At 41.7% G+C, this 26,398-nt stretch overlaps 1 protein-coding gene across 1 annotated transcript; it reads left to right on the top strand.

Annotated features, from left to right (window-relative positions):
- Positions 1–26,379, top strand: LOC148026376 (3-phosphoshikimate 1-carboxyvinyltransferase 2-like). Its single transcript, XM_087690817.1, has 7 exons — positions 1–637; positions 1,003–1,244; positions 1,330–1,483; positions 24,315–24,529; positions 24,917–25,245; positions 25,358–25,419; positions 25,527–26,379. The coding sequence occupies exons 1-7, from the start codon at positions 284–286 to the stop codon at positions 25,746–25,748; spliced, it is 1,578 nt and encodes a 525-aa protein (XP_087546943.1). The 5' UTR covers positions 1–283; the 3' UTR covers positions 25,749–26,379.
- Positions 26,380–26,398: the final 19 nt, after the last annotated feature.

The raw sequence follows: 26,398 nt of genomic DNA, 5'->3' as shown, positions 1-26,398 counted from the left end.
CACGTTTTGAAAGGGTCGTCCTTCTCGTCCTCCTGCAGCTTCGGTTGTGATACTAAGCGTGAAGTTGCACATGTTTTGCACGCCTGCTGCACTCATCATCTTCATTGCCTCCATGAGTCATAAGGAAGTAGCCCACAAGCAAAACGCCTACGTTTCGTGCTGGATGATTAGCTCTGAACCTGGTGTCTGATTGGATTAGAGGAAATTGTCCAGTCCGATTGCAGCCCATTGAAGCTCACCCCAATCATTAATTTGGGTTCGTCTTCTTCCTCAGGCAGCTCCCATGGCCTCCTTAAGGCTGGCTCTCCACCCCTGCATGCTCTGCAACACCAACGGAGACCTGACCTCTGCACAGGCACCCGCCCAATTGTCTTCTTCCAGGGCCTCCTCCCTCGTCTGGGGGAACCAGGCTGCAGCCTTGAGCCTTGCCCCTCAGCCAAACCCCCTCTGCTACCGCACGTCCCTGTCGCGCTGGCATCCTGCATTGGTGTGCGCTACCGCCGCCCCTGCGGCTCCGAAAACCTCTGGCTCGATGGAGCTGGTGCTTCAACCCATCAAAGAGATCAACGGGAAATTGAAGCTCCCAGGGTCGAAATCGCTCTCCAACCGGATACTGCTTCTTGCAGCCCTCTCAGAGGTTAGATTTTTTCACAGCTCGCATTTGATTTATGTCAGCTACTTTTCTAAGAAAATTTGAGTGCACCTACGGATATCCATATTTGTAGAAAACTCACATTTTTTTATACTATCACTTAGAAAATCTCAGCTTGCTGAGTGGATGATACTTCCATGGAATTGGCATAGCCTTCACAATGTTTTATTTGCTTCAATCTACTAAAAGTTCTAGCAGGGTACGGTCCTGTCAGTTGCGTTTCTCTGTGACATTACTTGGCAACATTGCAATTTGTTTAGTGAATGATACCCTGGAATTTGGCATAGGGTTTTACCTTGTTTTGTTTGTTTTGACCAAGTAAAAGTTCAAGCAGTCTGTGTTCTTGTCAGGGTACGACTGTTGTGGAAAACTTGCTCGATAGTGAGGATGTGAGGTACATGCTAGGAGCACTCAAGACACTTGGTTTGAGTGTGGAGGAGGATCAAGCCAATAATGAGGCTACAGTCACAGGATGCAGCGGTTATTTTCCAGTTGGGAGAACAGCAGGGACTGTTGATCTGTTTCTTGGGAATGCGGGTACAGCAATGAGACCTTTAACAGCTGTTGTCACTGCTGCAGGTGGCAGGGCCAGGTGTGAGTTTCATTTTGTTTCTATAGCTGAGCAAGGACATACCATGCATCTCTATTTGTTCATGTAAAAACAATGCTTTGAACAGTTATGTACTTGACGGTGTACCACGTATGCGGGAGAGACCAATTGGAGATCTTGTAGATGGATTGAAGCAACTTGGAGCAGACGTAGGTTGTGTTTTGGATACGAACTGTCCACCAGTCCGCATTAATGCAGCTGGAGGTTTACCTGGAGGAAAGGTGTGCCACTAACTAACCATCTTCACACAGATTCTAAGTAGAAGCAAGAATGTTCTATGGTTCACAACTTTTTCTTTTGTAGCTCTATCAGAACGGCTGCAATTAGAGTTTGAACCTGTGTGATATTGAGATCCTTATAGTAAAAGATCCATACTTTGTCAAGTTGAGCTCTTGCTTGATAACATTAAGGCACTGTGATTTGCAGCGAGACATTTTAGGGACAAATGGGAGGCTAATGAGACCTATGAAGAAATATAACACTTGAATGCAACCATTGATACACTACAAAACCCCTCCTCCCTGCTTTTCAATATAATGCATTGCCTCAATCCTCACTGGAATCATGAATGTGTTCTTATTTCACATTATATTTAGAAATGTGCACTCCTAGGAGTGGATACTTTCTTCCTTTTATTTTTGGAAGGAGGTATTCTTTTTGAAATCGGGTACTGGGTCATTATTCTTCCTAGCAAGGTGTACTATTTGTTTCTACACAATCTTTTTGGAATGTGTATTCGTCTAAATTTTACTCTCTTTCCTTTTCGTAGTGTGTACTTTTATTCTTCATGAATCATCCCCTATGACAAGGATCTGGACCCAATTGAGATAGTTCATGACAATTTGTGCTTATTTCCATATCCCCAAATCTCTTTCACAATTCCATATTTAATTCAGGGACAACATCTTATATCCAATTGAACTACTCTTTCCTCCATCCTTGTAAACATCTTCATGTTTTAGGGATTATAAGTTGTCAATGATGATTGTTTTGTTAGAGGATCAGGTCCCCTATGGATGGTGGGCAGGTGGACAGCCCCAGCAGGCAGGCAGTCTGGTAGGCCTCGGCAGTGCAGTCAATGGGCAGGAGGTGGACAGGCAGCAGGGAGTTGGATGGGCAGCAGGGCAGCCGTTAAACAGGCAGGCAATGGGCAGTTGGACCAGGTTGGGCAGGTCAAGCAGATTTATGGGCAGCAGGTTGGCCATTTTCTGCAGGCCGACCTGGCTGTGATCATTGTCTATTCATAGGTTGCCCACATTTGTGGTTATGTACATTCTGTCTGTGAGTGAGATTGAGGTCTTCTGAGAGTGATATTTCTGACACACACTCTTGTACATATGCTGCTTCAGATTTCAGTAAGCACTTTAGCATCTGGAAGGTAATGCCGGAGGCCATTTTGGAGTTATACGATCTTTTGGAGTTGGTGTTAGGTGATCGAAAAGATCGATCTTCCATTGGTCAAGGATTCCAAATCTCTCTTCTTTTGAGGAAGCTGATTTGGAGAAGGCCCAAGTGCACTGGGACAAGTTAAATGCTCTTTTCTCTCTCTCATGCACACCGGCAGTCATTGCGCATGTGGAGCACATGATAGGTGTGAGGCATATATGGCTGCATTTGTAGTAGCTTTACAATTGCACAACACCCATGAAATGGGTGTCTATGAACTATGGATTCAACTAGTTTGTCTCCATGAAAGATCACATCAGTAAGCTGCACTTGTTGCAGTGGGGGCAGATTGTCAATGTGGGGAGGGTGATGTTCTCTAAATGTATGGGTGTCTTTACTTGCATAGCTACCTGCTTGGTACAATGGGTTTTATTCTTCTTTAATCACTTCTGGACAAGATGATACCATCACATGGGAAGAGTGGCTGTCCATGGTGTTGGATCCGTTCAAGCTATACTCTCCACAGAAGGGCAATTCAGAGGCTTTAATGGTCTAAAATTCAAACACAAAGAAGAAGGATAAGGAGAAAGATGATAAATTCGAGAAGGATACCATAACATAACATAAAAGGAATTTGTATTGTTTTTATTATTTTGTGTATTTAGTTGTTTATTACATTTGTTTCCTTTGCACTCACTAGATATAAAGAAAAGTGCATTAGAGCTGGCCCATTGATGAGTGGTCATAGATTATGGTGAACCCATGCAATGGGTTAAAGAAATGATAGTACACACTTGCATCTTAACGGCCCAATTGGATGCTTGTGATGAGGAATCAAGTATATTGGGGTCTTGCACATAGAAAGGATTAATGCCTTCAAGTGTGGGCTAGATCCATTGGAATAAATAGTTACAATCAACAAGATGGCATGATTATCGAATGTTTGCACACTGTGCAAATGTAGGCTAAAAGCTTAAAACACACATATCTTTGCATTGAAAACTCATATGAAGATTATAATGCTTTTGTAATGTACTTATAAAGAGCTTTCACATGACACCCATATTGGGGGTTCCCTACATTTTAGGGAATCTCTAAATTTTAGGAGGTTTCTAAATTTTAGGAGCCTTGGATTGGCCTAAAAATGCTAGTTCTAAAAAACAGAGATGACATTCTAAAAATAGTAGGTTTTCTATTCTAGCAATACTCAGTAAGTTTGATTGTTTCTATTCTTAACAATACTTAGTCTAAAAAGAAAGATCATAGCGAAAAGATGAGCGTTAGGATACTTGTCACACAAGCTTTCGAGTGTTTTACCATTGTTACACTTCATGGCATGTGGCTAGATACTTGTCTTGTGCTACTTCACTTTTTCTTTTTGCACTAGCTTTTCCATTTCTCCTATAAAGAGAGCTTGTTTTTCCTTATTCTACATCAACTTTCTTGGCTGTAAACTCTTGTATAGTAGAAGAAGATAGCTGAAAGTTGGCCTCATCCATCTACATCATCATCCTCCATTATATCAAATAACCCTATATTCCCTTTTCTTTTGTTGATGTTTTATAACAACTGCTTAAGTTTTTCTTCAATTTCAAGAACAATAAGCAAGCTATATTGATGTGATGTTGATTCAATGAAGAAAGACTAGTTTTTTCTCTTTCTACTTACATCTCGTAAAGAAATCTCTTGTTTTTATTATATAGTAAATGATGTATATGTGTATTTACATCTTTACATGATCTTGTGAGAGTGAGAACTCCTCACTCTGAGGTTGATTGTAACTGGGCTCTTTCCTAAGAGACTTGGGGTTGAGTAGAAATACATCTTGGGGAGGGAGGGGAGGGGATGCTCCCCTAGGATCCAATATGCACACAATACTAAACTCATTATAATTAAGATTGGATATCAAACTCATCTCCTAGTTGTAGAGCCAAATGGGCTTACCCTTGAGCGTAGGAGTTAGCAGTATTGTGGGTTATGACCACACCCCAAGGGTTGGTGTTCCATACAGTGCTAGTCCACACCTTCCTTATGTATGGATGTGTTGTCCAATGGGCCAAGAGTCCAGGAGGGGTAATCATGCAATGAATGCGCACAATAGGTCTTGAGTTTTATAAAAAGGACTTAGTTGCTCTAACCTTGAAGTGTCCTTAGTGCATTCGTACTAGAATGTATTAAGTCTCTTCATGACTACTATGACCAATGCTACTAGCACCCATTTGAATGCGTAGGGATATGATACTTCTCCATGTATGAATGAATGCTGTCCTCAATAATATCCTTAGGAATGAAATGAAGAAAATGACTCTTCAATGAACATACCGACTTCCAAGTAGCCTCCATCATCAAAGCGGTTTTTCGTCTTGACTAAATAATTAGGATAAATAGTTCAATGGGATCGTTTAGTCCTAAGGTTAAGAACCAATTTAAGTTTAAGTAAAAAATAATGAAGAATAAGCGAGACTTGCTCAATTGCTTCAATTTGCTCACCTTGTCCTAGTCATTTTTTTAAATGACTCACATGGAACAGAGTAAACTTGTATTTTAATCTATAGCACTTATCGGTAGTCATTAAATCGAAGTCTCTCACTCACTCACTCTCTCCATTTTGATTCACTTATATATGCTGTGTATGGGTATGTATGCATATATATATATATTACATATATATACATATATATATGTATATATGTGTGTGCGTATATATATGTATTTGTATATGTGTGTATATTGCTTATGTGTTTTTATAGTCTATATGCATTTGTGTGTGATTTTAGAGTATAGATACATTGCACGAACTTGTTGAACAATTAAAATTATTATCCCATCCCATATGTTCAATTAAAAAAACTTTCAACTCTTGTATATTATTTTTTGTGATCTCTGAGGGTAAATAGTCCTTGATCACATGAAAACGATCATTAAGCTCAAAAGAAAGTACATGATTTGTATAATCAATATATAAGAAGTATTTTTTAAAGAATCATGGCATACCAAGAATGATATCCACATGGTCAAGGTGTCAGAAGTAGTGCAGCAATGGAAGCATAAACAACATGTTGAAATAAACTGCTGAAACACAAGACAAGTGAGAATGAATAAATGAACACAAATACAGATGAGAACTCAGATGTACGTTCGGGAAATAGAATCCATATTGAACATGAGACAGTAGCATACAATAGTGAATCATTGGCTGTGTGGGCAACTTGGCACCGATTTCTCTCTCCCTTGAAGAATCCACAAGTAATGGTTGAAGTACTCAAAGAGGAGGAGGAGCCTAGTAATATATAGGCATAAAATGGGGGAAGCAATAAATGCAGCCGGCCAACATTTAATGCTGGTCGGGGCTAGCATTAAATGCTTCCCAATCCTAAAAAGGACACAAAAAAATACCAAAAGATACTACATGAAATGCCACAGTCTCTACAGCATAGACTCACACCTGAGCTGACTAATCTGCTTACACCCTCTATCAAATCAGGGGTGATCTGATACAATACAATAGTACTATGATGGGGAATCATAAACTATACAACATAGAACCACCAGAAGAACCATGGATATCCAAGCAATGAGTGGCCAGTCCACCACCAAGATGCCTCGGAGAGTATCTGACGTCGATGTCGATCATAACAACACCACCTGAAAATAGAGAAGAACCATAGCAGATCTCTGTGTTATGTCACCAATGTCACTCAGGACATACAAGACCAATGTGCCAAACATGTCGCTAAACATGTGATCATGGAATCCCCGCCTTCGGCCAAAACTGCCAAAGGGTCCCCTCATGTGAGCTCCAGACGAAAGACTCCCGCTCTTTGTCAAGTAACCAGCCCATCATGAACCTGGATGTCAATCCCAGCTCTCCAGGATTTGTCCCTGCTAGACTTCGGTCGATGCATTAGGGATGTCCCTCTCTGGATTGTGTGCATTTGTATAGACATATAGATGAGGCGCAGTTGGCCCATCTCACCACCCTCTTCACACTTCCTCTCTGGCACTGGAGAGTCGTGAGGGATGTCCTCATCACCACCACTAGAAAGCAGCCGAGGAAGGGGCCACCAAGCCCTTCCCACGATTTGAAGAAGAGGATCCCTTCCGTGCCTTGGACTTCGCCTTGGCCAGAGGATCAGAATCGGAATCTAAGGTAGAGAATGACTCGTCGGAGGAGTCCACATTCCGCTTCGTCTTCTGCTCCTTTTTCTTCCTGGAAGCCACTAACTCTTTGTAGTCCTTTCTTAAATGACCCTTCTTGCCACAGTGGTAACATTGGGCCTTCGACTTCTTCATCGTCGATCCCCTCTCTGAAGCTGCAAGTGTCTCACCTGAACCTCCATAATGTGACGGAAGCCTCCCCTGTAGTCGCAAAGTAGCCTAATGCTCAAGTAGCATGGAGGACATGTGAAGAAAACTGACAGGAGTCGTAGATGTTTGCGCTCGTAAAGCATTCGCTACTCCATCAAACTCCCGAGGAAGCTTGTAGAGTACCGCACCAACAAGATGTGTCTTTGATAGGGGAGACTGCATAGTGCAAAGCTGGTCCTGGAGTTGGGTAACATGAAGTAGGAAGGATTGAATCATATCTTTTGATTCAAACTTCAGTTTTGCTGGAGCTAGCCATAGAGAGTAATGGCCCTCATGGTGGAAGGAGCCTCGTATATCAACTGTAACTTCGACCATACGTCTAAAGCTGTCGTACAAGAGGTGACCGCCCGTAGGACTTCTTTGGAAATACACCGAAGTAATGCCGAATAAGCACGGGCATCATCCGAATCCCATGTAAGCACTGCCTCCTCATGGTTGTCGTCATCAAAATCAGATGGAACAGGAGAAGGTGGTCAAGGACGGGCCACAACTCCGCCAACCACATACCATAACGGCTTCTGAATAAACCAAGCCTTCATCACTGCACTCCACGTGTAATAATCAGGTCCATGGAGCTTGTCATCAGTGGATGTGCATGGAGGAGCCATCTGGAGGGGATTTAGAAAAGAAGTAGAGAAAAGAAGGGATTGGGAGAGGGAACATAGCCAAACCACGAGCATAGATTGCAAAAAGCAAGAGTTCACATGCAGTATAACCCAAAATCTGATCAAAATAAGACAAAAGCTGCTGTAAAAAGTCAAGAAAGCAGTCAAAAACTGTCAAAAACAGCAAAAAATGACCTGATGATGTAAGTGTCCAGCTAGGAGGAGATGAGGAGCCCAGTAATATATAGGCATAAAATGGGGGGAGCAATAAATGCGGTCGGCCAACATTAAATGCTCTCTAGCCCTAAAAAGGGCACCAGAAAATGCCAGAAAAATACTACATGAAATGCCACAGCCTCTGCATCATAGACTCATACTTGAGCTGACTAATCTGCTAACACAAGGCTCATAAGTCGGAAATGCATGATCTTATGGTATTGTTGGATCGAAAGATCCAAGTCTGGTACCATTTGATCCCAATGATCTTATAAGGCTCTCCATATATCAGACACGATAAGTTTGGTTAGTGGGTATTGTGTGGGGTCACAATTTTTGCATCAAGCAAAAAGAAATAAAATTATCAGTAGAAACATTATAAAATAAAACTATAATGTCTTGGTTATTTATGTGCCCAGTGACCTTTAAAAGATCATTCAAGCCAAAAATTGTTTTACGAATGGGACTAGTGTTGATATCGCTAGCATTAACAAAACATTCTTCGAATAAAATATCTAAGGAAATACTTAGAGTCTCAAAGGTATTTATTGAAGCCTTGAAAATAGACTTTGTCTTTTTGTTTTGAAGTCATTTGCGATATTGTAAAAATGATCTGTCTGATGGCAGTTGAAACAAAGGCCCTTCGGCCAATCCTTGTTGTGAGTGACCTTAAGTTTGCCATGGTTTTTTTTAATGTAACTCCAAAGTTGGCTAACGAGTTGCTATTGGGATAGATGACTTCATTGACTTAAAGATTGAGGTAGCTCGATGGGAATCCCCAATCGATTGGCTGTCCCTACTTGCAACCAAAGTGTTAAATTTTTTTGCATACTTATAGACGTCCTCAAGCGAGTGAAGAGGATCACTGAGCTCCTCATTCTAGTAGTTTGGTGCGAATCCAAAAAGGTATCGCTTGTAGAGTAGTGCTTGAAGATCACCCAAGGCCTTCATTTTATGCAATAAATCCTTGAATTCTTGAGAGTATATATCCAAGCTCTTCTTTCGCATATCTAGCTTAAATAATTTTCTAAAATCTTCAATTTGATCATCAGTCTCAAAATGTTTTCGAAAAATGGATTAAAAATCAACCCATGTTATTGTTTTGCTTGTAGACTCCACACGAGGAACGAATCTCCGTTCGAGTTTAAAGGAAGACGAAGCTTTAAGATGGTGCTCGTGTGCGTGTTTAAGCTTAGAAGAAGCCAGACGTGCATTGTCCATGTAAAGTGATGATCTGAAGCTCAAGGAGTATAAGAGAGAAGAACTAAAGAAGGAGAAACAACATGCATTTAATGCGAAATTGGATTAACTTTTTTTTTTTTGGGTTGGAAGCAAGGGTTAAAGTAAGGGGCTTGCTTTTGGTTAACAAAGAAAAATCGACATGAGGCTAAATATGGTTTAAATAATAAGGTATGTGAGAGAGAGTGACGAAGAAATAGACTAGTAGAGAGTGTAGCAAATATGGGAAGTATGTGGAGAGAAAAAAAAAGACAAGCAAAGTAAGCAAGCTAGCAGAGGGAACTGCCTTTGGAGATTGCCATGGGACTGTCGCGAATATGGTGGATCTAGAATTGACCACTCCAAGGTGACCGAAAAGGGATAAATGCGCATAAATGCTTTTACATGAACAGAATGTCAATACATTAGAGTTATGCAAAAGGGAGATGCAAGATGTTATGTTCACACAAATTGTTATGCAATGATGCCACTTGTACAATGCCCTTGTAGGGGAATCGTTCACCTGCCCAAGCATCCTTTTATAATCATATCATCCTGATAGTGTGGATGAAGATATAATGTTTAAAAATATATTATAAATACAAGGTTTGAATCAAAATCTGTAGGCATCATCATTGTCTCTATCAAGAGAAGAAAGTGGAAGGAAAAGCTGTAGACCGCCCCCTCTCATCATCAGATAGTGGAAGGAGAAGTAAGTATCCCCTCTATCCCCACGATGTTGATGTTGATGGGGGAAAGGAGTAACACCCAAAGAACAAGAGGGAGATACATGTTTGGCTGAAAACATGTGAAATGAAAAACCTCCAAGGTGGCCTCGAAAGAGACAATGATGAATCCTGGGAATGAAGCGCCACCCAAAGATGCAACCATGAGGAGTGCCAAACGATTAAAGTCTTTGCTTCGAGCTAGGCAATAGATTTTGTAGAAGCAAATGTCAACCTGCTTCTCTCAGTGTTTTTGTTTCTCTTGCATTGCGCACTCACATGGTATCATTGCCTAAGTGAGGACACAGTCTGGAGATTTATTGCAGAAGTGTAGGTTGTCATCGTGAAGGAGCAATCCAGATTTCCAAAACATAGATTTTTCAGCCTGCGTTTATAGCTCAAAAAGGTGGTCCACTATCCATTTTCATCCCCAGGTAGCTAGGCGACAATCTCTAGGGACTAGGCAGCAGCTTTTCTACATTAGGTGACATCAACTTTTGTGTTTTGACTAAAACACAAATTTGTGTTTTTGCTAGTGTTGACTCCCTGCTGCAGGCGTTAGCATATTTTTGCAAGCAACAACTTTCTTCATCTTGGCGACAACATTCTATTGTGGACAACAATTTTTTGTGTAGGTGATAGTCTCTTGGTGGCAAGTGATAGTTGTTTCTCTATCACATGTAGTTTTTGTGGGTGTTTGTCTTGCAAGATATCGAATATGTCTTATCATTAGCTCTTTGTTGACTCAGAGGATGAGGTCTCTGTCCTTTCCTCTGAGAGACGGAGAGATTTTCGTACTAGTTCACACGACGAACGAAGGTCAACTAGCCTGTTTGTTCGGGAACCCTCTCCTCCCCGGTCTCTCCATGTTTCACAGAAGGTCCGTTTTGCTGGCTTTCATATGCCTTCCATGGCCCCTCTATACAGGTGCTCGTACTTCTTCTTTACCTAAAGAAGATTGACTTGATGGTTCCAACTACTTGCTTTGGTCGTGTAAAGTGGAGTGTATTCTTGATACCTTTGATCTTTGGGAGTTTGTTACCCATCCTATTCCTTGTCCCATGGAGGATTCCATTGTTGGATCACGTCCAGCTTTATGGGATTGGCTCAATTCTAGAGCCCGATCTTTTCTCTTTATGAGCTTATAGGATTTTCTCCTAGTGCATGTGCGTAGGTTGTGGAAAGCAACAGAAGTGTGGACAAAGCTTGCTTCTTTGTACCATCAGAAGATATTTGCCCATCGGATTACTCTCGAGAAGAAATTACAGATGCTTGTTGTTGATGATTCTCCTTCAATGAAGGATCATATCAATAGGTTGGAGGACACGAGGAATGAGCTTGCGTCCCTTTGCAGGATGATCTCTTCAAAGGATATGGCTATGATTCTTTTGGCTCACCTACGATCTCCCGAGTTTGATGTCTTCTACACGAGCCTTCTTACATTGAGGACCTATGGCTATGGAAGGAGCATGCTTTGCTTGTTTTGGAGCATGATGAGCGCGCCAAAGAGTTAGCCTATGGATCCATCTCCACCAAAGCTTTTGTTGCAAGTTCGGGAGGGGGAAAGAAGAAGAAAGGGAAGTCAAAGGTTAAAAGATCGGAGAGTTCTTCAAGCTTTGACTTTGATGACTCGAAGAAGCCTGAATGCCCATACTGGGGGAAGGGGATATATCCAGAAGTAACCAGCCTTCCTTCTTAGTTGGGGTGGCAAATAATGTGATTAAGCACTATTTACAACAATTAACAAATTCACAAAACTGAAATGCACACTTTACCATATAATCTTGGACATTGGACACCCTATTAGCCCCAAAATTGACACTCCTTTTGGTATTTATTTAACTTAATTGAATAAGAAGTTGATGTACAATGGGATTCTCCCAATCCCTTTTAGTATTCCGACTCCCCTTGCTATCCAAAATGACCAGCAAGTCTTCAATCTGATTTGCCCTTTGATTTGGGCAATCAATTAGTCTTCACCCACTTTGATGGAGATGGAAAATGCCCCAAATTCAATGATTTGCTGGTCCCTCCACTTGAATAGGTTAAAATAGTTTTAGCCCTGTTGAATTCAAGTTTTGGAGCTTTCATTTTTTGGCACGCTTCTTGAGGTTGTTGCTAAACCCTTTTTCTCTGAAATTTTTTAGCCTTTGGTGATCTCAATGCTGTAATCTTTGGAACAAGGTTGTAGAAAGGTTGGGAGATAAGAGAGAATGCTAAGGAGAGAGAAAATTCAGACTTTCTTGGCGAAGAATTGAAGAAAATAAGTCATTTACTGTTGCTGCCTTGTCTCAACAGCTTGTAGATGCAAAGAACTGAAGAAAATCAGTCATTTACTGTTGTTGCGTGTCTCAACAGCTTGTAGATGCCGTCACTTGTTGTTGATTGGTTTTCTCTAGCCCTTGGCTACCTCAAAAGGTCCTCCAATGGCTGTAAATCAGACTAGCAGTATCTCCTCCTTCTCTTTTGTAGGCTGAATACACTAAAAATGCCTCTCTCTAGTCTCTAAAGACGTTTTTTAGTCTTGCACAGCATTTTTGACAAGTGGCAGTCTTCCCAAATGGTTTTTCTAGCATTATCCATAATTAAATATTAATTTTCAGTCTTTAAATATTAAAAATTATTCTAATAATTATTTCGGTGATTTGAAAAATAATCTGACTAGCCAATAATTAAATTGGCTAGGCAACTTTCATTTCCGAGTATCTCTGTGTCGTCTTTGACCATCAGATTGGCATTAGGTACCATTAAATGCCACCTCCCTAGTGTATAAGTTATGTCCCACAGGTACTTGGTGGTATCTGGTATCTGGCCTAGGTATCTTTGGATCATAAAACATGCAGCCCTTAACTTCAATAGAAAGTGCAAGTGGGTGCTATAGACAAATGTGAAAAGACTCCTACTATCAAATAGGAGGCATACTAAGAATGTAAGAAAGTAAAAGGAGAAATGTGTAGCGAAAAGAGAAGACAAACTAGAGCGTGCTCTATATGGATCAAGTGATGTGTAGGTGGGAAGTAGAAGGGGATCACAGCTAGTGTCATGGAGATTTGAACCGGAGGAAGACTCTAAAATGTGCTAGGTTGAAGGGTCTCTAGAGAAAGTGGAGACTCAAGTGCTTCTAGTTGCGTACTTAAAGGAGAGGGCAACTCTAAGCAGGAAAGGTGTCACAAGACTGTGACAACTATTACCTTTTTGTTGATTTCTTTATTACATATTTTATTTGGTTTTTCTTTTTGGAAGGATCCCTCTTGAAATCTAAATGCGTGAGTTGCATGGCCAGTATGTGAAACGGACAGGAATGTCTAGTGAGTCAAGACTGGACAGTTAAGGTCCAGTATGAGTCTGGAAGAGACTGATGGCACTGTAGATTTACAAGCCTGGAAGAGACTTGTGAAAGTGTATATGGACAAGTGTGTTGAAAAACTAGCCTGGAAGAGACTAGTTCAAAGTGAAGATGGACTACACTTTCAGTTGAGCTACATTGCAAATTTGAATGTAGCCATAGTCAGCAAAGATGGTCAGAAGACTAGTGGGGATGCAATGGAAGCAACTCCTAAAATTTAGGGAGTTACTATTTTCGGACCCCAGAATCTGTTTGCGTCATTATCTTCGTTTTTGCACGAGGATCAATCCTTTGGTCTGTACCGAGGTCAAATTTTGCACCGAGCATGGAGAATTTTAGACCGGAAGGCTGGAATGGGAAATATCTTCCAGTGCTGCCACTTGGCACAAATTTGTGCACTTACCTCTTTAGAGAGGGGCTGGCGTGCAGTTTTTTGAGGATTGGGGGACTCATTTGTGAGAGGGGAGATGCACAGCTGCAGATGGAGAGCTCTTGAGAGCTGGTCTACCTTGTCTATGATTTACAGATGGCTGAGCTTGCTTCCTACACACTCTCTCTCTCCCTGACAGTTTGGTTATGCTTCTGAATCAAGGGCCTTTCTTTTGATTTAGGTACAGTTGTGTGGAATATGCTGTTTTTGCATGAGGCAAGAGCCTTTTTTCTCTAGGAACAGGAGCAGTTGTTTGCTGCCTACCAGGAACAGGTGAGGGTGGTAACCTCACCAAGCAAGTGTCTAAAACAGCACTAAATCAGTATAGATTTTGGACTGTTCAGAGGTTATTTCAGAGCCCAATTGATGTCAAAATCAAGGGGCACTTGGCCCAGATGATGCAGGACAGTGCAGGGAACAATATGAGCTGAAAACAGGTGTCAGAACAGGTCTGAACCAGTAATTACAGTGGGCTGAACAGTACAGGGAATAGTATGAGTTGTAAACAGGTTTCAGAACAGGTCTGAACCAGTAATTACAGCAGGCTGAAATGATCAATTCTGCACTCCAACCAGAAGTTTTAGACTTGGGCAGAGTTTCCCCTCCTGGTCAACTTGTTTTGGGTCAGTAATTGTACTGTTATGTTGCCAAATTTCACCCAGAATAGGTGAAAGACAGCCCATTGTATTTTCTCCCTTTTTAAAAATAAAGAAATACCGCAAGGGGCGCCTAACTTAGGGGCCAACAGGGTGTCTGTGTGGCAACAGGAGCATTCTAGCTTCCTGTATTACTTCTTGCTTCTGTGTCTTTAAGTTCAGGTAAAGTGGGCGACTGTTAATTGGGTGAAAGCATTTATATGTTTTGGTTGTACACTACCGCCCTTCCTAGTGAACAGGCCGGTTACAAAAGGGCCTTGTCAAGTTTGTCCTCAATAGAGACAGCATGTGCTCAAGGATAACTGAAGTCCACAATAGTAGGATGGGTAGACATTTCTGACAATTTCCTAGGTGAAAAGGGAGTAGAAGAACCAGTTGTCATGTGAGCAATGGGTTTACCCTGTTGTCTCGGCTATGGAGGGGGGGGGGGGGGGTTTTGGGAGTGCCCTCACCAAATTTGATCGAGATAGGAGTCTTGGGTGGACTACCCTTAGCCTTTCAACGACATTAGTCGTCAAAGTGACCAGCCTTTTGATAGTTTTGACAATACCTATTTTTCTTTGGTACATTTTGCCACTCGGATTTGAGTTTTAACGGGGAAGTTCCTTGTGACTCACTAGCTTGGATTTGATTTGAATTTTGATTGGAAGTTTGAGTTTGCTTGTTGCCCTTTTTGAGAAGATGAAACAAAGGCCCCCTTGTGGAGGATGTCCCATGAAATTGATTGAACAACTGAGCGTAACACAGTAGCTGAGACTCAAATTCATAGAATGTGGGCATTTGAGACAATGAGATCACTTGCTGCACAAAATGTTTTCTTGGCAACTTACTAAGGAACAATGTAACCTGATCGTCAGGGGCCTTACGGGCTCTAGTGGTTGAGAACTCAGTGAGGAGACACTAATACTCAGTCAACTTGACTTTCAAGTCATCCTTCTCAGTGATTGTGAAGTTTTGTAGTTCATGGTCTAAGTTGATATGATGAGTTCGATCTTGCGCCGCATAGTGGTCAATGAGATGGGCCCAACGCTCAAAGGCAAGGTTAAAGTGTTGGAGTTGAGAATGGAATTCAAGAAGGAGACCTTGCATCAACTCAACTATAAGCATTTCGACTCTTCCAAGAGCGACAAACCTCATATGAAAACCAACATGGGTCAATTTAGGGTTCTTGTCTGAGGAGAAGTTTCCACAAACCTTGGGAATCCAAAATATGCCTCATCAAATTGGAGCAGGTGGTAAAATTTGATATGTTAAAACGAGTCTTTTCTGAAAATGCATGCGTGGTGAGGATGAATGGGATGTTGGTAGTGGATAGGTAGGTGGTGTAGGATATGGAGGTGGATAAGTTGGATTTGGTAGTGGTGTATAAGAGAGTGATGGATTAGGTGGGTGGGCAGAAATAGGCTGAGTGCCCAAGGAGTGCCGATTGATGTAGAGGCATTGGAGCATAAACATTTCCATAAGGTGTCAATGGTGAAGGTGGAGGCATTGGGACACATGAACCCTATCCAAATGTTGGTTGGGGAATAGAAGAATGACTAGTTAGTCCACTAGGTAATGCCATGGAGGCAAACTGTGGTATCAACTGGGGCAGACTTCGGTATGTTTGGGATGCACTCCCAAAGGGATAGCCAAAAAGTGCGTGTGGGGAAGGCTGAGCCTCCATCATGGGTATGTTTTTGGATAGGTGGAAGGTGTCCTAAAGGTTGTGTTGAAGTGTGTGGAACCCCTCAATGTGGTATGTGGTGGAACATGTAGTGCACTTAATGGAGGCTGAAAGGAAGGTGCAGTGGAATATGGGGGCAGGATGGGTGGGAGCCCAAAAGGATTTGTGATTGGTGTGGAAGTGGGAAATGATGTGGTTTTCTTGTGAAAATTGAGACCAAATGGATTTATGATACATAGAGAATATTGGAATGTCTACTGAAAATACAGTGCTCATGCAGCAAAAACACTATGCAATGATGAATAAATACTGAGCCTTGAACTCTTGTGTCTCAAGGCGTGAGATAGAGGTAATGAGCTGGAGAGTGTGTCATACTTTAAATGGATTTGGAAATGCAATTTGGCAGCCTATGAGGATCAAACATGAGTAAACGCAGTTGTGGAAGTTGAGTCTGATGCTGACAGGGTAGTGAGGAGAGAGGAAGATTGAAAAACGTAGGTATGATGATGTGGCAAGTTGACAATTGTAAAACTGCAGGTAGGATGATGTGGCAATGTGAACAACAGCCATAGATCACAAATGCAACAACTCAGTAGGTCGCTAGTTGTAGACAATGTGGTTGATCAGCAAATGTAGTAGAAATAGATGTAGACTATGCGATAGAGGTTGGAAACATGCCCCTAATGGATGTAGACAGCAATAGAAAGCTTAAAGTGAGATGTTCTCCATGAATGGGGTGTGGGGAACGAAGCTAGAGGGCTTGAAACTTGCAAAAACTAGATTGGACTAAATGGAGGGTGATATAGAGGGTATGCATACAGTAATCTATCCGAGATTGGTGGTCATTGGACATGGTGTTTGATAACTTGGGTTCACCTCTTAGCATCAATGGCCATTGGACCTTGCGTTTGACAACTTGGGTTCACATCTCTTCATTCCCGTGTTGCAAATTCAGAGGCTTCTCTTCGATGGCAATCTCCTTGCACCAGGTGACACCCCATCATCCTTGCGTTTGCAAGGCACCCTTGTATCAGATTCACTTCATTATTTCATTCATTCAATTGAGTTTCTCTTCTCTTCTCTTCTCTTCTCAATGTTTACCTTATACACTCTGTGTTTTTCCCTGCAAATCCTACTGTCTTTGTGGTTGCTTAGTCATTTCTCAACATGGTATTAGAGCTAGTGGTGCTCAGTGAGCCACAAAGATCCTTTGTATCAGAGAAGGTAAAGATAGGTTGCAGGTTCAGCATCCACATCCGATTATCACTACTTCCGTTGCATCACTAGGAGATATCATTCTTTTGCCTCCTACCCTCCCGTTTTATAGCTTGCCACTTTGATACCATGGCATTTCCATTGATAGATTGCAAGTCTCTTGGGTGCTTCTATTGTGGCAAGAACGGTCACATCCTTGAAGATTGTTGTCATTGACCTTTGCCCATACCCCATCGGAGTATACATGTCTTTCACTAGGCACTCCTTGTGCTACCTCTTCTTTTTGGGTTATAGAGATTGTTCTGCATCGGCTCTCAGCTTACTATGCTCAAGGCAATAAGATGCATCTGATACGCACTAAGTCCTTGCGAGCAATTGGAGGCTCTATGACCTAAGAGGCGATATTTCCTAGAGAGCAGTACACAACATTGAGGTTTCCCCCACCCATTTTTGGGTCAGTGGCTACCGCGGCCCATATCTTCTCCACAATCCACTTCATTGCAAGCTTCCGCTCACCTTGAGCCTCGTGCTATCCTGCCCTCTTCTACTCAGGTTCATGAAGACACCTTTGGGCACTCTTCAGCTTCTACTCCTTCCAAGCCCTCGATACCTTCTTTGGCAAAGATTGACGATGCTTCCTTTGTCATCAAACACCTCGGAGTTTGTGATTCATGAATTGGAGTCTCTCTCTCTCTCTAAGAGGGATACAGGGGAGGATCCTTTTCCTTCGCCCTTAGAGGGGCATCTCCATCTCTAGCTTCCTAGGGGGCTCCTAGTCCTCTAGTTTCAAAGGGGGGCCCTACTAGTCTTGATGTTCTTCACCCATCTTCTTTTTCTTCCAATGTTAGTTCTCTTTCGAGCAGTTTTACATCCACTGAAACCCACCATCTAAAGGATCTTGGTCCTTGGATTTTCAGCAGCAACTTTGTGACTAGACCTTCGTATTCCTTCCAGGATGGTGTAACAGAGCTAGTGGCTTCTCACTCAAGGTTGTGTTTTAGGTTCTACTACTCATCCGATCTCTTAACTATCTTCACAGGTCTCCTTTTAGGTGGCATTCTTAGCTTATAGGATGGGTCTTCTTCTCTTTACCTCACTCCTCTTTTGTGCTCCTTTTGGGCCTAAGAGGGGGTTTGTTTAGAAACCACACTTCACATGTACTCACTACACTCTCTCACTTCTTTTGAGACTTTCTTCTCTTCTCTCTCCTTCCTCCATCTCCATCTCCATCTTTGCTCATTAGGCACCAATCACCTTCCTCTAAGAGGTTTGCGTTTATGGTGGAAATGGCTTCATCTCTAGCTAACGACTATACCATCATCATGGTGATGACGTCCTGAGGGTGACACTCCTTGCATTTGTCATCTTTTGCTCCGTTCCTCACTTGGCGATCTTCCACAATGGGCCTTAACTTCTCCTCCTCCAGATGGCTTCATCAGCCTATGTTTGTCGTCTTGGCCGCTTCTCCACCCGATGTTACATCCTGAGCTGATGTCATAATCTTCAGAGGTTGGTGGACCTTGTGTTTGTCAGTTTCTACCTGTTCCATCATTAGGCGATAACGCACCTACTCCAAGCATCATCTAGCTAATTGCATTTGGACGTTAGGGAGGTCATCATAATCCATTGTTATCATCTTTAAGGCCTGCATCTTGCATTTGGCAGCCTATTGGCTCCTTTAGGATTTGGCAACCTTCACCTCTAGTTGGTGTTAGCATTATTGGTCGTTGGGCCTTGCGTTTGATAGCCTAGGCTCACATCTCTTTATTCCCGCGTTGCAAATTCAAAGGCCCTTCTTTGACGGTAGTATCCTTGCTCAAGGCGACACCTCATTATCCTCGTGTTTGCAGACTTTAGAGGCGTCTTTGGCAATCTCCCTACTCTAGGGCATCTTTCGTGCTATGGCACACTTGTATCAGATTCACTTTATTATTTCATTCATTCATTTGAGTTTCTCTTCTCTTCTTTTCTCAATGTTTGTTGTACACACTCCATGTTTCTCCCTGCAAGCCCTACTGTCTCTCTAGTTGCTCAATCATTTCTTGATAGGGTTGCCCATCTTTAGCCCTCAATATTTATCTTGATTACTTTCACATCTCCATGGATGCAATTTTCTAATTGTCGTATTCAGCTTTAAGTATTTGTTTTCTTCAATTTCTTGAAATAATAAGTCTTGGAAATAAAGGAATATTATAATTATTGAGCACACTACATTGTTTTGGGTGTTTGCGAGGGAGAAGGCCTCCATTTGTTAGGAGTCTAGAAACACAAGCCATTTGAAAAAGAATGGCTTGGATAAGGACAAGAAGGACAAGGAGAGTTTCAAGAAGGATTCTGAGCCTTTAGGAATTGTGATTGCTCCAACTAATCAATGTTTCTTCTCTTGGAGAAGGTGTTGGAGACATCTTCATCATAGGATGTGGCATATGCTCGAAAATGGATCATAACAGTGGTGCTTTTGTCACATGACTCCATGCAAAGAAGGCATTGAGCACTTATGGTACAATGCAAGGCAATGTCAATATTTGGAGAGAGTCCTTCACTTCTTGTTCATTATATTGGCAAGATTTAGGTCATTCTCAATGGGCATGGTGGTGCTTTTGCATTGGAAGCTTTTTATGTGCCCAATCTTGGCGTTCACATCTTGTTGGTGAGCAAAATTTGTGGTCTATGGTTGATTTTGGAGTTCAACATGGATTTCTTTTTCATTCGTCATGGTCAAATAAAACAAGTGGTGTGCCTAGGTTGCGAGGAGCATAGTATCTACAAGTTGAAGAGCATTGCCACTCCTTGTCCTTATTTCCTTTCTTCTCAGCCCCCCTAGATTGAGCTGTGGCATATGCTTGGTTCATAGCAGCAAAGAAGCACGTTTCTTTTAGTTTTAAACTTACGAAATGTTTCTTAAAGTAAGAAACGTTTTTGAGAGTAAAAAACGTTTTGGGGGGGATGTGTGTGTATGTGTATATGTTTTTTTTTTTTTTTTGAGTTGGAACCCAAGAACATAGTTTTTTTGACAAAAACTGTTGGGCAATGTTAAATATGATGATGATGATGAGTAATGACTTTTCTAGGTTTTTGTTTAGTTATTAGACTCTATTAATCTAGTATCTATTCTTGTCTTGAGAGCTGATTAATATACAACTTTAGTCTCATTTATGAGTTATTAATGATATATTATGATTCATTCTTGATTCTGACATTTTGTTAGTTTGTTTTGATATGAGAATCATGGTGTTGCAACTTGACTTTGTCCATATTGTAGATATACTATTTACATGTTTTTTTCAATTTTCTTTCCGTGATATATATGAATCATAATGGTTGAGTTCTAAACCATAGTATAGCTCGTCCAAAGACTAACTTTGACATAAGTGACAAGTCGATAATGGATCATGGATATGTAACTTATTATTCTCAATTGACTCTCATGTATTGTTCAAGCCACCACCAAAGTGACTTGGAAAGACACTGATGTTGATATCAGTTGTGCCATGCCTCGAGCACAGAAAATAGAGTAGCCCACTCTTGATGCTCGTCACCAATGCCTTGCAAAAGAACATTATGACCATAGACCACCAAAGTGTCCCCTCATGTGGGAACATATTAGGAGCAAAGACCATCCTCTATCAAACATTCCATCATGAATGTGAAAGGCAAACCAGCTTCAGGATTTGAATTTGCTGGACTTTGTTAATGCTATGGGAAGCCATGTTCAAGACCACAGCTGCGTTTGCTGCTCGAGTAGAGTCAAGAGTCCGAGTCCAAGAAGGATAATGACTTGTTGGAGGAGTCCTTACCCTTCTCCTCCTCTACTTCCCTGATGTTGCTAGTTCCTTGCGATTCTTTCAGTGGTGCCCCTTCTTACCAAAATGGTAGCATTGGCTTTTCTTCTTCTTCTTTTGCTTGTTACCTCTCTTTGACTCAACATAAGCATCTGCTTGTTGCTAGACTGAGGTGATAACCTCTCCTGTAAACGCAACATGCTCAAGCAACATAGAGGTCATATGATCAAAATGGAAAGGTGTTATTGATGTTTGAGTTTGCAAGACATTAGCCACACCATCAAAGTTTTGAAATTGACTGCCAAAAACCAGTAAAATGCCAGCACCAAGAGCCAAAACAGCAGCTGTCCATTCAAAATGCAGGCAGATCAGTTGAAACGTAGGGTTGGCAGTAACAAATGCAGGCTGGAACAAGCTGCCTGGTGGCTGAGAACTGCCACCCAGCTGTAGAAATTCTTGCTGAGGCCTGCTTTGATTAGGGCCTGCAGTGGGGACAACTTTTTGGAGCAGTCTCCATGCAAGCAAACCTGAAAATAGTAGTCAAACACAGCAGCCAGCATCAGAACCAAGAGAGACAACCATGTTAAAATAGTGTGGAATAAACACAATGAACAGAAAAGAACAGCAAGAACACAAAAGAACCCATAGAGAATATGACTTGGGAAATGGAATCTATATACCAAGGCTGATGAGTAGTACAATGGTATGGGCTGAGAATAACCTGTAGATTGCTACAAGCTCCCTCTCTCCAACGGAAGTAGTGTCCGAGTATTTGATGAATATCTAATGGAGGAGGGGGTGGCCTATAAATAAGCAATAATAGTACAACAAAAATGACCAGCCGGCTAGCATTTAATGTGGCAAAAAATACCAGTTGGTCACATGTAATGTGTCAATGAGAAATGAAATGCTCTCTGACAAAAGGTCATGCACCCAGAAAAATGCACTTTGGCACCTAGGTTATGTACTCTGCCAACAACACTCCATCTAAAAATGGGGTGTCAGAAGTTGGAATGCAAGAACATGATAGTAGTGCAGATGGCGACGACCATGCTGGAGCATTATAAGGTGCCTTAGGCTCTATGCACAGATGCTATAGTGAGCTATACACATCCTTAACAAATCCTCGGTGTTAGTAGTTTCGAGTAAGATGCTGTTTGAGGTGTATTTTGGCACTAAACCTGATTGTTTCTTATTTCAAGATCTTTGGGTGTGCCACATATGTCCATATCTATAGGAGTGAGGGTAGATGGATTCGAAGGTCTCACTACACTTGGTTTGTGGGCTACAACACCCAGTCAATGGGTTATTAGTTGTATGATTTAGAAACTCAAGATGTCTACACTAGCAAGGATGTGCACTTCGTGGAGATTTTGGCTTCAAAGGTGGGTGAGCTGTGGAGATATGCAAGGGTTTGTAGAAGAAAACATAGAGTGTACGGCATAGTAACATGGGTTGGCCATCTTATTATAGTAGGGGATGGCAATTCTTTCCCTTGTCCCCGTTCCCCATCCTCATTCCTGTCCTCATCCCAAAAATCTTTCCCATCTCATGGTATCAGGCAATGGCAAATCTTGCCCCGTCCTCATTCCCCCATCCTCATTTCTGTCCCCATCCCAAAAACCTTTTCCATCTTACTAAGGTGTATGACCACAACTGAAACATAGTGAACTGAAACACTAACACAAAAAGATAAAATGCAAGAATGAAAATAATTGAATGAATGGAAAGTATTGAAAAATCAAGGAAGAAAGAAATGAATGTATACAAAATGCTCAAGAGCAGAGTTTCCCAACAGCCAATGGCTCTCAGGGGAGTGGGCTGAGAGAGATTTCAAAGTGTGTTGTCCACTAGAGATGGATCCTGAGCCTAGAGATCACTAGTTGGAGCTGAATCTGATGTAGGCAGCAAACCACACCTTGTAGTGGTGTAGTCTGAGAAGAATGGTCCGCTAGGAGCAAGGGGACAACCAAGGAGCTTGATCTGGTGCAAAAACACAACTGTCCTTGGAGTTTCGATCAGCAGGCGGAAGCTAGAGAAGACTGAACAGGTGCTGAAGATGTTGAAGAGGCTGTCTGATAGATGCAGTGTGTGACTAGTAACCAGGTGCCTGCTGTAGACAGCAAAATGCAGGCTGATCAGGTTGTGCTGATGCAGATGATGATGACGTTAGCAAGCTTGACAGCAGGAGCCTCCTGTAGGGCTGCTGATAGTTGAGGATGACCACAGTAGAAGGCTGGAAACTGGCGACAGCTGGCTTCTTAAGTTTAGCCTTGCTATTGGATAATGCTTCTCATTTTGTGTTTTTTATTGTCCCTATAGTCCGAAGTGTGGATGAGACCTGTTTTGGTTTGAAAGGGCTGTATCTACTTGGAGAGATGTGCTTGTAATGAATGGTGGGGAGTTCAGATTTGCCAAGTACATCATTGTGTACCCTGCAATTTGTGACCAGTCCCCACACTCCCATTTTGTAGTCATATACATCAAGCACGTGTACAGGCAAGAACAATCATATCTGCAGTGTGCATCGGTGGTCAACAGACATATGAAAACCAACCAAAGCAATGTTAAGCTTGGACTCTTGGAGAGTGAATTCGTTTCATTGATAGACAAAAGGACATTTTTGAGTGCGTCACATCCTCCCTATCAAGTCCATAATGTCAATGTCCTTCATTATCTGGGATGCATTGTGAAACCCTTGACATAAAGTACTAGCAAGAGGAAATCAAGTCCATAATGTCAATGTCCTTCATTATTGGGATGCATTGTGAAACCCTTGACATAAAGTACTAGCAAGAGGAAATCATGTCCTACAGTGTGCATTGATGGTCAACAAATTCATATGAAAGCTAATCAAAGCAATGTTAGACTTGGAGAGAATTCATTTATTGGCAGGTACTTTCTTTTTGAGACTCCCTATTCACCACAGTAAAGTGCACAATGATAGTATGCTTGATTGTCTGTGATGCATTGCTGTATGTAATGCAGCAACCCTAGCCATGTCTTCCAGTACAATGTGCAAGTGCCTCCAGGGATCACCCTTGTCAAAGCAGCAAGTATTTTTATAATGAGCTGAGAGGGAAGCATCATACAAAAGGATTTACTTGCACTTAATGATGAATCCTTTTTCACAATGAGTAATGTTAGCTGCCCCTTTATATTTCACCTGTGATTGAATTTTCACCAATTGGCATACCTGGCCTGTTTCTTATGTGCTTCAGCTGCAACACTTATTCTGCATTGAGAAATGTCATACCTGGATTTTTGCATTAATCGCTGCATTCCTCTTCCCTTTTTATCGACTGTAGAGCAAATGAGTTCCCTTGTTAGTTATCCTATTGATGCCATTTGTAGGATTTATTGAGTTAGAACTGGTGATAGTGTTGTTTTCTGTAGATATGTACATTAATAACAATCTTGATTTTGACATTTAATGTAGGTTAAACTTTCTGGAGCTATTAGTAGTCAGTATTTGACTGCTTTGCTCATGGCTGCTCCCTTAGCTCTTGGGGATGTTGAAATTGAGATTGTTGACAAACTGGTTTCAATACCCTATGTTGACATGACCTTGAAACTTATGGAACGTTTTGGAGTCACAGTGGAACATAGTGGAGACTGGCAAAGCTTCAAGGTCAAAAGTGGTCAAAAGTACAAGTAGGTTTACTGAGCTCATGCATATGCTGAGAAATGGGTTATCTGAATGTACTTGGATAATGTGGCTGTGTTTGCGTGGTTTTTCAGAGTCAAACATTTGTATGTTATCAAGCACACTTTTAAATGCCTTATTGTCTGACAACAATTAAAAAACATTCGGTTGTTCAGCTCCTGTGCTTAATTATTTGTACTTGAGGTTTTGCTTGTTCTCTAACTCATACACTAACTGGCAATCAGGCAGTATCGTCCAATGCCTGATTATATAATTGTACATTATTGTATTTTAGTCTCTTCATTCATGGATGCTGATAGTTGAAACTTACAATAGTTCATTGTTTCTGCCTAATCAGGTTATCTTGTTAGCTAAAGAGTGGCTTATGGATGCAGATCACCCGGTCATGCATATGTGGAGGGGGATGCTTCAAGTGCCAGCTATTTTCTTGCGGGTGCTGCAATTACTGGTGGCACTGTCACTGTTGAGGGCTGTGGGACTGCTAGTTTACAAGGAGATGTCAAGTTTGCTGAAGTTTTGGAGAAAATGGGAGCAAAAGTTGACTGGAGCGACCATAGCGTAACAGTGACGGGTGCACCTGTGGATCCTTCTACTGGGAAGCGATTACGAGGGATTGATGTTAATATGAACTTTATGCCTGATGTTGCAATGACTTTGGCAGTTGTTGCCCTGTTTGCAGATGGTCCTACGGTGATACGAGATGGTAGGTTTTTGATACATTTGTATTTTTGCATTTATGACCAGAATGCTAAACAGTGGTTGATTGACTTGCTATTCATCGGAACCTAAATAGTTGAGTTTAATGTCTCTGGCAGTTGGTAATTGGAGAGTTAAAGAAACAGAGAGGATGGTTGCTATTTGCACAGAGCTACAGAAAGTAAGTGTTTTCCTATATCATTGCTTTTCAAAACTCCAATTAGATCATTATTAAAGCCCAGTAAAACATCTCATTAAAACCTCTATTTTTCTGAAAATGTTATGCAGCTTGGTGCCTCTGTAGTTGAGGGACCAGACTACTGCATTATCACTCCACCTGAAAAGTTGAGAACAACATCTATTGACACCTACGATGATCACAGAATGGCCATGGCATTCTCGCTTGCCGCTTGCAGTGATGTGCCAGTCACTATTAACGACCCTGGTTGCACAAGGAAAACCTTCCCAGACTACTTCGATGTCTTGCTGAGACTCTCTAAGCTGGCATGATCAATGCAATTGATACGTCGAGTTAGGCTCACACTCTTGCCGAGCATTTCTTTATGGCTCACTACAACTGGAACTTCTTATGTTTATTGGATGCTTCAGGCTTCAGATCCAAAGATGGGTGTTTTTGGGCAGGATCAGTCCCATTTGCAAAAATAGCTTGCTGTCCTGGTTGATGCGGCCCTTCACGACTGCATGAGGTGAGGGCGCATGTGTCATCCCTACGGTATGGGCAGATCATAGAAGGCCACATAGCTAGTCTTGTCCCTATACTCTGGGTTGTCAATGAGCAAGCTGTGCATGGTTTGATGAGCCTGCTGCTTTCTTGCCTTCATATGTTATCAATAAGCTTATCAATCTTTTCTTTTTCTCTGGACGAACTCGGGAATGTCTCCATGGACTTGGAAAGAGGATCATGTTTGAGAGTATTATGAATATTGTGTTTGCAGTCTTACAAAAGATGAACACTTTAGCTTGCAAATCTACCTTGAATGGCTACTACAAATCTCTCTGACAGTGAGTAGAACCATCTTTTCACACAATTGTATCATTATAGAAAGCAATCAATAGAGGGGCATCTACAGAGTGGGACATTGCGTGTTTTTCCATAATGACTGGTCTATGAAAGCATGTAAAAAGCACTAATTTCAATT

This window comes from Lygodium microphyllum, chromosome 13 (assembly GCF_053477565.2).
Source record: "Lygodium microphyllum isolate KBCC chromosome 13, Lygodium_microphyllum_v1.1.10, whole genome shotgun sequence".
Taxonomy (NCBI): domain Eukaryota; kingdom Viridiplantae; phylum Streptophyta; class Polypodiopsida; order Schizaeales; family Lygodiaceae; genus Lygodium; species Lygodium microphyllum.
Note: the sequence above shows the minus strand (reverse complement) of the source record. Positions and strands in the feature narration are given on the sequence as shown.

Excerpts from the sequence above, each read along its gene's own strand:
- LOC148026376 (XM_087690817.1), top strand. The coding sequence starts at position 284 with ATGGCCTCCTTAAGGCTGGCTCTCCACCCCTGCATGCTCTGCAACACC. Across the intron at positions 638-1,002 it reads TTCTTGCAGCCCTCTCAGAG|GGTACGACTGTTGTGGAAAA; the intron begins GTTAGATTTTTT and ends TGTTCTTGTCAG. Across the intron at positions 1,484-24,314 it reads GAGGTTTACCTGGAGGAAAG|GTTAAACTTTCTGGAGCTAT; the intron begins GTGTGCCACTAA and ends CATTTAATGTAG.